The 12512-nt window shown below is 41.2% G+C and overlaps 1 protein-coding gene across 1 annotated transcript in view; it reads left to right on the top strand.

Moving 5' to 3' along the window:
* The window catches only part of LOXL4 (lysyl oxidase like 4), a 57751-nt gene extending 45531 nt beyond the window's left edge, over positions 1 to 12220 (top strand). The window contains exons 12-14 of the mRNA XM_075842370.1: positions 1167 to 1303; positions 6976 to 7087; positions 11152 to 12220. Of these exons, the coding sequence (XP_075698485.1) occupies positions 1167 to 1303; positions 6976 to 7087; positions 11152 to 11222 (320 nt within the window). The 3' untranslated portion in view covers positions 11223 to 12220. The remainder of the gene's footprint in view (positions 1 to 1166; positions 1304 to 6975; positions 7088 to 11151) is intronic.
* The last annotated feature ends 292 nt before the right edge of the window (positions 12221 to 12512 follow it).

Here is a 12512-nt window from a genome sequence, read left to right as displayed (position 1 = left end):
TTGGAGCCCCTTTAAGTTCATATCTTCCTTCTGTAAAGTTTGACAGAGGAATAATGGTCTGGGGCTCTTTTCATGGTTTGACCTGTACCTCAGTTCCAGCAAAGTCTTAATCCTACATAATACAATGACATGACTGTTGCAATACAGATGGATGTACATAATCCACTAGTTTTGGACAATTCCCCCATACATAAAGTGGCGAGGTCCTGAAAATATGGTTTGGCAAGTTTAATGTACAAGAACTTAACTGACAAAGTAAGAGCCATGACCCCTAACAAACACATTTGGGTTGATTTATAATGCTGAGTGGGCTAAGCCTATCCTTCAAACATCAGGGCCCAACCTTGAGGTTGAATAGATGTTAATTCCCTTAGCTATGTTCAAAAATATAGTCCCCCCAGAAGAATAGGGGATGTTTTGGCAGCTAATTGATCACTTTGGAATGGGATGTTCATATGAACATATTAATGTGGCATTTAGTGTCCACATACTTTTGGCCATATAATGTGCAACATAATGTTAGGATTCTCCACAAAGGTGAATTTTGTCTTTCAAGTGGTCTGGGCAGCCCATTCTCTAAATGATGACCTTCTGGAGATCAGCTGATCGCCTAGGTTCAAGCAGTTGAATTCTCCGGTGATCAGTTGTGATCTCAAGGGGAAGCTGCGCCTGGCCACACACGCCTTATATCAGCGGCCACTGCAGGAGAAATGTGGTATTGCAAGAGACCCATTCAAATGATTAGGTGATTATGTAATACCTAGTCCACTAGGTCGGGAGCCACTCTTTGCACAGTGCTTATGGACAAGTTTTGTCCTAATAGTTAGGCACTGAAAACTTTATGCAAAGGAAAACCTAGTGCAACAAACGTATTTTTATCATTGATACCCATTGTCCTCTCCTATTTTGTAAAATATAGAAACTTGCGAAATCCAGGCTTATGTATAAAATCGAATCACTCAGCACTTTCACCTGCACTTCTCGTTTTTACTTTTCAGCTCATCTTTTATTATTTTGTGCTGATAATTTTATGCATAGCCTGTAAACTCGAATACATTTCCCCCTTTCATCTCCTAAACTAAGTGATACTACGCGTCTGGTTCAGGAATTGGAAAATGCTCAGCTGCCTCCGATCGTGTGACTGTAACGGTGCTTTTAATATACAGGAATACAAAAGAGGTATGAATGCGCCAACTTTGGTGAACAAGGAATCACTGTGGGTTGTTGGGATACCTATCGGCACGACATCGATTGCCAGTGGGTGGACATTACAGACGTTGGCCCTGGAGACTATATTTTTCAGGTGAGAAGGTTTTACTTCTTTGGTAAAGTCGAACAATTACCTGTATTATTTGAAGGGGGAGGGGGGCAGCTGGCAGGTAATTTTTCAGCCCAAGACCATGAGTGTAATGTGGGTGCATTTTTGCGTCCGTATTACGGCTGAAAATCCTTTTTCCGACCATGGATCTAATGACTCAAACTAACCGCACCATAGAGGACGATGATGCTGGTAGTTCAGGTCGTCAGACCTGCGATCGAGCTGGCATTTACAGCCATGATATGGGCGTCGAAATGTGCCCATATTACTTTCGTGTGAAATTGGCTTTATTGGTGCTTAATATTATAGGTTTACCTATTTTAGGCGACTGCTTATTATTATTCACATGAAAGAGCAAATCTGTCAGCAGAATACAGGCTGCTGTTTATATCGAGTCTGTGTTCTTATCAATTCACTGCAAACATAGGCTGTTGCAAGACAGTATGTGTCTGCTGACAGGTGGCAAAGGGAAGCCACAGGAAATTTCACCCCCAGCTCTACTGCTGTATCCTCAAAATGCTCCGACTTGTAAGGGGGGTTATTCCTGTAATGATCAAGGAACATAATAGATAATGTGCATGTCCCTAATATATCCGTGCAGGATCACCATATGGGAACGCGATTGGACACGAGTATTTTACAATTATTCTACCACAATTTAGCAATGTGAAGAATACAAAATTAGAGGCACCAGAAGGCGATAAGAGAGCAGATGAAACATGATCATGGCTTTTGAATGAGATGTTTAACAAACACATATGAATATGAGGTTCAGGTGTTTACATACTTTTGGCATTAATCTTTGCAAAAGTATTCACCCCCCTTAAAAAGTCAACAAATCTGTCTGTATTGCAAATTACATTTACACAGTTTGTGAATTGGAAAATGTAATTTAAGAGCATATTGGTTGGACAAATTCATTATTTTGGTGTGCAAGCCCCAAATTGACACTGATCAAAGATATTGACCTAACAGCTGCGTTAAGGTAGTATTCCAGGACCCAACGTGGGGCGTGTAAACGAGCGCCGATCAACGACACAGCTCGTTGATCGGCGCTCGTTTGGTCCTTTCACAAGGAGCTATGTATGGGGACGAGCGCTGGTTACTCCGATCGCTCGTCCCCATATAGTTCTATCGTGTTGGCAGCGCGTCCCCTTGTTTACACAGGGAGATGTGCTGCCGACAACTTTAAAAGTTTATGCATTAACCCCTTAATGACCAGCCTATTTTAGACCTTAATGACCAAGGTATTTTTTTACGTTTTTCCATTGTTGCATTCCAAGAGCTATAACTTTTTTATTTTTGTGTCGACATAGCTGTATGAGGTCTTGTTGTATTATTTTTTAATAGCACCATTACTAGCACCATTTTGGGGTACATATAATTTATTGATTAACTTTTATTAACTTTTTTTGGGGGGGGGGAATAAAAAAAACCTGAAATTTTGCCACTCTTTTTTTGCGTCCTAAATCTACGCCGTTTACCGTGTGGTCTAAATAACTCAATAACTTTATATACACCGTACACTTTTTTTCGAAATTATTTGTTTATGTGTCTCCATACTTGAAGAGCCATAACTTATTTATTGTTCCACCGATGCAGTTGTATGAGGTGGTTTTTTTTGCGGGACGACTTGTAGTTTTTATTGGTACTATTTTGGAGTAGATGCGACTTTTTGATCACTTTTTATCAAAATTTTTAAGGCAGGATTCACAGAAAACAGCAATTTTTCCATTGTTTTTTATTTTACTTTTTTACGGCGTTCACCGTGCGGGTTAAATAATGTAATAGCTTTATAGTAGGGGTCGTTATGGATGCGGCGATACTAAATATGTGTAACTTTTTTTACTTTATTAAACTTTTTTTTTTTTTTTACTAGTCCCACCAGGGGACTTTAATATGTGATCCTCCGATTGCTTTTATGATACACTGCAATACTTTTGTATTGCAGTGTATTACTGCCTGTGTGTTTAAAACGGACAGGCATCTGCTAGTCCATGCCTCCGGCATGATCTTGCAGGCTTTTACTACAGGCAGACCTGGGGGCCTTTATTAGGCCCCCGGCTGCCATCGGAGACACAGACACTCGATGATTTTATCGCCGGGTGTCGGTGGGATGAGCGGGAGCTCCCTCTCTTCAAAACAACTCGGATGCGGCGCTCGCTATTGAGCGCAACATCTGAGGGGTTAAACGGGTGAGATTGATACTGATAACGATCTCACCCATTCTAGCAGGGATGCCCCAAGCCCTCAGCGCCTCTGGTAGCTGAGAGCAGGGAGATTTAACGGCTCCCTGTTCTGTTTATTTATTCTGATGCAGCGCCGTGAAAAGGCTTATGCATCAGAATAAAGCCCGTTAGTGGCCGCTCGTTCATCGGCTGATGGTTGCCCTGTTTACACAGGGCAATTATCGGGAATGAGCTTTCCATGAACGCTCGTTTGCCAGATAATTGGCAAGCGTAAAAGGGCCTTTACAAATCGACCTTTGAATCATTAAAAAATATCAAATTAGCGGATCTCTTATCCCAAAAAGTCCCATAGGTCAAACTGTGAATCTGAAAAGAAAACCAAAGCGCGCTATATGAAAATTAAAGATGAAGTCCTATTACAATAAAAAGCATCTGCTACAATCGGTATAAGTGTAATGGCTAAATTTTTTTAAAGAGGTCACATTTTTAGGGGGTTGAATACTTTTGCAAGGCACTATATTATCTATACTTGCACACTATGTCCAAAACTGGAATCTGATTGGCGGATCCACTTTGTATCGGCACTCATTTCTATCCACGAGGCTCGTTATGTAGATGTCAGAGATTAGAAGTAGAGTATTATCATTTTGGATTTTGTGAATGTGACAGATAATTGCTTTTATTTTATTTTTCTTCTATATAAAGTTACCAGCTGTTTGTGATATCCTGGAACAAGCGCATTTCACTGACAGAGTGTGATTATGTCACCGGTTGCTTAATATGCGCAAATGTGCGTCCTGCCAGCTGAGAAGTTGTGAAATTCGCCTGTTTGTGGCAGTCATTAGGATGACAAGTGTTCTGTACAGTATTTAGAAAGTTTTGTTTACTGACAAGCGATCATATGGGTTCCCGGCTGGGAAGTCGTGACTGTAAAAAGCCACCAGTGTTCCTAATCCCCAAATAGAAGGGGAAAAGCGTAAATTGTCTGGGGGGTATCTTCTCTGATTTCACATACACTGTGATCAATACTGCAGCCTTTATTGGTCCTGGTGATCATGTGACTGATCCTGTGATCGCTGGGATGACACAGCACTAATACTGACACAATTATCACTGTAACAAGGCTGATTTCCCCTGTAACTGGTTTTATTTATATTATATATATATATATATATATATATATATGTAGCCCTTTTGTGTCCTAGTGAGGGCCACATTAAAAAAAATGAATTCATCGGGTTGTCTTGGGCATGGGACGGTTTTTCATACTGATGACCTATCCACGGAATAGGTCATTAGTATATGATCGGTGGGGGTCCGACACCCGGACCCAGCACTGATCAGCTGCTCCGGCTGCTTCCGGGCATCGAATGTCCAAGCCGGTAGCAGATTGCTCCGTCACAGTATAGCGGCAGTACTGCAGCTCTGCTCCTATTCAAGTGAATAGGAGCAGTTCTGCAGCATGGCTGCCATACTATGACTACAGCCATCTGCTTCCGACACCGGTCACTGCATAACATCCTTTGCCCGGAGGCAGCTGGAGCAGCAAACGGTGCGAGTTCTGAATGTCGGATCCTGTGTATGTCATCAGTATAAAAAACGGTTCCATGCTCGGACAACCCCTTTAAATCAATTTAAATGACTAATAATTTAACTCTTTTTTTTTTCTTTTAAAGTCCTGTTTTTTACAGTTTTTGCACATATTAGCACTATTTTGTTAAAAAGGTTAGTCATAGAAAATGTAGCCGTTTTTGTATTTTTTTTTTATATCCAAAGGGTTAACTTTTTAAGGACCTTGCTAGTCTTCAATCATTGTATCAGGATTGCATTATATAAGTAAATAACAATGAAAGCAATAATAACACAGTATGCAGTAAGCTCCCCCTAGTGGTGGCAGAATACAACCAGAATGTTATTTTTAAAGGGCACCCACACATGTAGCAGATTTTTTGCAGAGTTTTCATCCAGATTTGTGGATGGAAAACCTGCAGCGCAAGACTGTTGTAGGCAAGTGGATGAGATTTAGCAAATCACATCCTGCTGATAATTTTTTTGCATAGATATCAGAGCATGCTGCGGTATTTCAAATACACAGCGTGCTGATTCTGTTCTGGATGATCACAACGGATTTCACCCTTTTCAATGTAGAAGGGGTGAAACCCGCAGTAAAAACACATGTTGGTTTTGCTGCGGAAAACTTGCAACATGTGTCTGTGCAGTGAATTTGGAGCTCAGTATAAAAAGAAAAACAGAGTTTCAACTTCTATTCACACAATCCATGAGGGTAAAATAAATTGTGCGCCTCTAAGTACACACAGAGGAATGGTATGGGCCGATAGACTATGGGCATCATATAATCGATCTTATAAGAGGGGGTTTCAAAGCGCATTGGTCCCCAAGTTGCGGGTTGGATCTCCTTTTTTTTCTGATACAGAGCTCCAGATCCCGGGCTTCACTTCACACAGAGTTAGGCGCCATGCACACGACCGCCATTTTCATCCGTAATTATGGGTGAAATTGCGGACCCATTTATTTCTATAGGCCATAGAGGACCATTCAGCATATTTACGGATGTGTTTATGGGCTGTAGAAACGATCCACAAAATGTAGAACATGTCTCATTCTAGTTCGCAATTACAGCACGGACTCGCCCATAGAAGGCTGTGGGTGCTAATGTAATTGCGGACGGCTACGGGTGTGTATCCGTAGCAGTTGGATCCGTATTTGCGGACAGTAAAAACCCTTACGGTCGAGTGCATGAGGCCTACAATTATAATATTCTTTTTGCCTGCAGCCACCACTAGGGGGAGCTCACTGCATAGCACCAACTCCTATTGAACTCTGCTTCTCATGAACTGGTCAGTGGGGGGTTTTTAGGTACTAGGAGACCCCCGTTAAGTGCACTTTGTATAAAACAGTTGTGCCAATGAGCCCTACCTTGGTCAGGGAAAACCACCCAGGGCCTTCACAATGAGCTACAGGAGCAACAATAAAAAAATAAATTGTGGTTTCTTACAGTATCTTAGAATAAAAGTTGAAATACAGCTTCAGTTTTTGTAAAAATCTATTCTGAAACCTGGAGTGACAATAAATCACCTTCTGTTATAAAGCGCTGGGTATTTTTTGTGTTACTTTGCAAGTTAGATCAAATAAATATGACCAAAACCTTATTTTACCAGCCCGGTCTCCAGCACCACATTATTCTTCATAAATCTATAGTCATTACCCACAATGTCACTGGGGTACAGATACAATTCATTGTGCAGCTGCTTGATCTATCACTGGCCCATTAACACAATACTGGATGTGCTGACCTCGGGTCTTAGGTTTACAGCCATATTAGCTCGTTCAATGCATCTGGCAGATGGGGTGAATGGAATTCCTATAGTCTGAAGGATTGCAGAATTGTATTTCTTATGGTGTAAAATGAATAATCTAGAGCTGCGGCTTCTTCCTGATTATTTATAGGTCATTTTGAACCCAAAATTTGAAGTAGCCGAATCGGATTTCAGAAACAACGTGATGAGATGTCGCTGCAAGTATGACGGTCATCGCATATGGATGCATAATTGTCACACAGGTAAAGATGCCGTTTCACCTATTCTGAGCATGGGTATATGCTGGGCAGGGATGACGCTTGGCTTTCTTTGGTGGTATACATAGGAAAACAGAGATCCCCGTAACAAAGATAAAAATGTGGCCCCTTTCAGGGGCTGCTTGACACCACCGCTCTCCTAATCACCCGTGCCGGAAAGTCCTGGTCCTTCCATCAAATTTTAATACATTTGGTAAAATTGAAGCCCCTGTGGATATCAGATCTCTAAGCAGATCCACACAACCCATTAAAATTTGGAAAGATCCAGCCAGGAATGGGCCCCCAAAGCTACTTCTATGGTACAAGGCAGGTCCAGTGCCCTTCCACCACAATGTCATATATTGAAATCTTTTTATGTTTATGTGTATACAGAGATTTGTTGTTCAGTGGCCCAATCACTAACTTGCCATGCCCTGGCACCCCTACGGCTGGGTGGCGGGCTGGCGGCTCTACCCTCATCCACCATGCTGCTGTTACTATTAAGACTTCATTATTATCTGTCGCTGCTGATGCCAGTGCCCCCAAAATCCAGGATACATGCCCTGCCAGCCCCCTATCTACGCCCAAAACTGGATGAAGCAGGTTCAGCTAGGGATGTCCATTACTGCCATCTCATTAGTCCAGGGCATTTACTCTTGAACATAAGTCAATCATGTTCTGGTACTGTAGATCTGGTAAATGCACTGGCACATGCTGGTGGTGCGACTCATTGCAGGCATTGTGTAGATGAGTATGCACTAGAGCAGGGGGTCAGCAACCTATGGCATGTGTGCCAAACCTGTCACGTGGGACATGTTTGCCTCGCAAGGGCTCTCAAGCCTAAACCTAGCCCAAACACCGGCCAGTGGACTTGATGAGTGGCTCTAGCGAGGGCCAACGTCACGGGTTTCTTCAGGGAGAGGGAGTGCACAGCGCTTGCATGAGATTTCACTAAAGAAATCAGTTTGCTATATGACTTTCATGTACTGTACGGCCGACTGGGTGTTTTTACTTTTTAAAACGGCACGCCGTACAAAAAAAAGGTTATCTACGCTTGCACTAGAACAATATCAGAAGCCTCATGAACAAGTTACAAATAAAGGCTATGTACAACTTTCACCTTTTTTTTTTTTTTTTAATAAAAATGTCAGTCAGTGTGTTTGGCGCAACTTTCAAAATAGTTTTTATTAAAAATTATTTTTACTTTGATATACAAAGCAGCTGTATCGTGTGCTAAGACCTGAATTCGTCAGGGCAGCGGTACTGACGGGGTTCAGTGTCATCGGGTCCTGCGTGTGTCTCTGACACGCAGGATCCACCTGTAATCGATCACATCTAAGTTATGAACAGTCAGAGACATGCAGGACCTGCTGTCACTGAACCCGTCAGTCCCGCGGACCTGATAGATACAGATCTCGGCGCTACATACAGCTGCTCTGTATACAGAATACAAAGCAGCTGTATCTCAAAAAAGAAAGTTATTTTTTTTTAATAACATTTCAAAGTTGCAACAATCAAATTTGAGACATTTTTTTAATTAAAGGATTTCAAAAGGTGTACATAGCCTTTAACCTGTTAGTGACTGCCCCATAGTGTCTTTACGGTGGCCACTAACGGGCTTTATTCCGATGCAATAGCCTTTTTACAGCGCTGCATCGGAATAAATAAACAGAGCAGGGAGCCGTTAAATTTCAGCTGAGGGCGTCCCTGCTCGAACGGGTGAGGTCGATATTAGTATCGATCTCACCCGCTTAACCCCTCAGATGCGCTGCTCAATACCGAGCGCCGCATCTAAGTGGTTTTGGAGAGAGGGAAAGACAGAGTGTCTGTCTTCTATGGCAGCCGGGGGGCCTAATAAAGGCCCCCAGGTCTGCCTGTAGTGTATGCCTGCTAGGTCATGCCAGAGGTAAAACGGACAGGCATAATATACTGCAATACAGGAGTATTGCAGTGTATTATAAATGCGATCGAATGATCGCATATTGAAGTCACCTAGTGGGACTAGTAAAAAAAGTTTCCTAAAAAGTGAAAAACCCACTTTTTCCCCTTACAAACTGCTTTATTATTAAAAAACAAAAGTAAAAACGTTACACATATTTGGTATCGCGGCGTCCGTAACGACCCCGACTATAAACTTATTACATCATTTAACACGCACGGTGAACGTCGTAAAAAATAAAATAAAAAACATGCAAAAATTGCTGTTTTCTTTGAATCCTGCCTTAAAAAAAATTTGATAAAAAGTGATCAAAAAGTCGCATCTACTCCAAAATGGTACAGATAAAAACTACAAGTCGTTCCACAAAACAAAAGCCCTCATACAACCGCATCGGCGAAAAAATAAGAACGTTATGGCTCTTGAAATATGGAGACACAAAAACAAATAATTCAGAACAAAAGTGTTTTCACTGTGTAAGTAGTAAAACATACAAAAACTATACAAATTTGGTATCGTTGCAATCGTAACAACCCGCTGAATAAAGTTATTGTGTTATTTATACCACACGGTAAAGGGCGTAAATTTAGGACACAAAAAAGTGTGGCGAAATTTCATATTTTTTTCCTATCCCCCCCCCCCCAAACAAAAGTTAATAAAAGTTAATCAATAAATTCTATGTACCCCAAAATGGTGCTATTAAAAATTAAAACTTGTCCCGCAAAAAACAAGACCTTATACAGCTATGTCGACGCAAAAATAAAAAAGTTAGAGCTCTTTGAATGAGACTATGGAAAAACGTAAAAAATGGCTTGGTCATTAAGGTCTAAAATAGGCTGGTCATTAAGGGGTTAAGAATATTTTCATACTAAATCCATCCAGTTTCCCAGGGTTTTGGTTTCTGCGGAACGTGGTCTGGAGTTCAGCAAGTTCTAATTGTATTACTCTATATTTAGTATACTTATGTGAGGTCCTCAGCGCACATTTTGATCTCTGTGGGCCCTCCAACTACGACAATACAACTTTAAATAGGGGGCCACTACACTAAATATCACAATAGGAGACTTACCTCTTTCTTGGGCCTAGGTCTTCAGAATGAAGTCGGGGTAGGTAGGAACCAGCAGTGTAGGAGCTGTCACTTCAGAAAGTATAAAAGCTGATCTCAAGCCTAAACAAAGACACTTGGCATGGGGTTTGTTAAAACAGTCAACAAATCTAGGCTAGAACATAGTGATAAACCGCACCAAAGTTCTTTAAATGGGTTCTCTGGTTTGGTTAATTCCTACTTGTTAGAAGGGTCCTCTGCTGGGACCTCCAGCGATCAGTTGTAATTTGTGGAGAAACTTGGCAGTAAGTGTTCACTTCCCTGCAGCGCCATCTCAGTAGAAATTAAGCATTACACAGTGCCCATTCAAATCAATACGTTGTCTGTGTAATGCAGGACAGGACTGGACAGGTCCTCCAGGGCACGAGGGAGTCTTTATAACTGCTCTAAACTCTGGCCAAGAGATGAGGATCCTGAACCTCTCTATTAACTCAGAAATCCCTAAAAAAAAGTTTTAAAAAAAAAAAGGGTTTTCTAAATTGGACAACCCTTTTAAAGGTACAGTAGCTCCTTGGGATGAGAAACATTTTCAGGACATAAAGGTTTGGAATCACTGGGATGTAAGCAACAAGAAAACACACAAAAAGGTGGGATACGTGCTCCTTAGGGAACCCAATCCCTTGTCATTGGTTGCACTAGTTGTAAAAGAAAAGAGGGTGCACCTTTTATTTTCTAAGGGTAGTTAGAGGGTAGAATACAGGAACTGACATTACCAAAGGCCATGTGTGTGAATGATGCCAGGATTCTAGGCCCAGCGGGCATTTACAGGAACATCCCACATGAAACCTGAGGGAAGTGTAATGTTAATAAACAATGGTGAAGACGTAACTATCTGGCTTCAGGAAGATGTATGGGTGTAACTACAGCGGAAGGACCCATCGGATAAGGGGGCAGTAAGGAGCAGAAACTCCTTTTCTTGGGGTGAAGGCCTCTCAAGTATAATGAGGAGGTTTATAGACACTAGTTTTTATAAATGTGTCCAATTGTCCACAAACTTCACCTATACATTCTCCCATTTTCTCTCGTCAGGTGATGCATACAGTGCGGACTTGGAAGAAGAGTTTGAGAACCAACAAAGACTCACAAACAACCTTGTGTAGACGTGTTATCAACAGCATCTGATGCTCCAGAAAGAAACAGATACTAAATCGATGTTCACATTTGATATAAATGGAGAATCAACCCCAAAACCTGCCCATCAAAAATGCACGGGGCAGGCGAGGTCTCACTACTTCATCAGATATATGCTGTTCCGAACAACTCGTCCTATGATAGGACGGTCAACAAACCGGACAAATGAAACGGGGGAACTAGGATGGATCTATAAGATCAGTCAACCTTTCAAAGCAAAGTAGTGGTGATAATAATTTCAAACTTTTTGAATAATTTGTTGAAAAATTTAATGTTGAACCTGAAAGGAGGACAAGTTGAAAATTTACTACAGTTTAGCAGCATAAATTTTAAGGGAAAATCTGGTGAAATAAAATGATGGAACGGCCATCATAGTGTTTATAAGAGTTCCTTCTCTGGGCTTTGCGTTCCATGTATTTTCTGTTACAGTATGGTCTCTACATTGTAGCAACCGGTGGCTGGCATTTCCATGACGAGTTATCTCTGACCAGGAGATGTCAGCTGACGTGATGGACCTATGTCTTTTTCCAACCTTATTAACTATGTATGTTAATCACCTTCTGTACAGGACAGGTCATGTGATGACTAAGCTCCACCCAGACTAGAAAATATTTGGAAAATGAAGGCTGGAAAAGATATATCATGGGACTTAAACTTACAATTACAACATTTATACGTTTCCATTCTACAGTTTTTAAGCCAGATCATCATTGGTGTCCTACAGGGGGGGCAACCAGTGCAACATTATGTAATTCTCAATGTTTCTCTTTAGCTATTAAAGGTGCGGCCATATTACTTATAAAACCTGTAGACAAGTAACCTGGATTTATCAGAGCAACCCAGCAGAACCTATAGAAAGTGACTTGATATGGACCAGAAATATTTCACAAAAACTGAAAAATGTTTTTAGATAAAAATGAAAGAATAGATATTTACAAAAAGGTATTGCCACAGTTGTGATGTTTTTGTGCACCATGTACCTCACAAATAATTAAATATCAAGTACATTTTGTGTTTATAAATTACTTTTGTATTGTTAGAAACTTATTTTAAGGAACAGTTTACTTTTGGGTTACAGTGAATCTTTTAAAAGGCGAACTAAACTTTTTTTAAACTTTTGACGTCAGTGACATGTCAGAAGTTTTAATCGACCCCCACTGATCGCTGAAACAAAGCGTTAGAAGTGCTCGGGTTAGCGCTGTGCTGCTTTCATTTCTGATCGGCTTTCCTTGGAAAGCTGAGCCAGTGGTGTACGGACG

This window comes from Rhinoderma darwinii, chromosome 11 (genome assembly GCF_050947455.1).
Source record: "Rhinoderma darwinii isolate aRhiDar2 chromosome 11, aRhiDar2.hap1, whole genome shotgun sequence".
NCBI lineage: Eukaryota > Metazoa > Chordata > Amphibia > Anura > Rhinodermatidae > Rhinoderma > Rhinoderma darwinii.
Note: the sequence above shows the minus strand (reverse complement) of the source record. Positions and strands in the feature narration are given on the sequence as shown.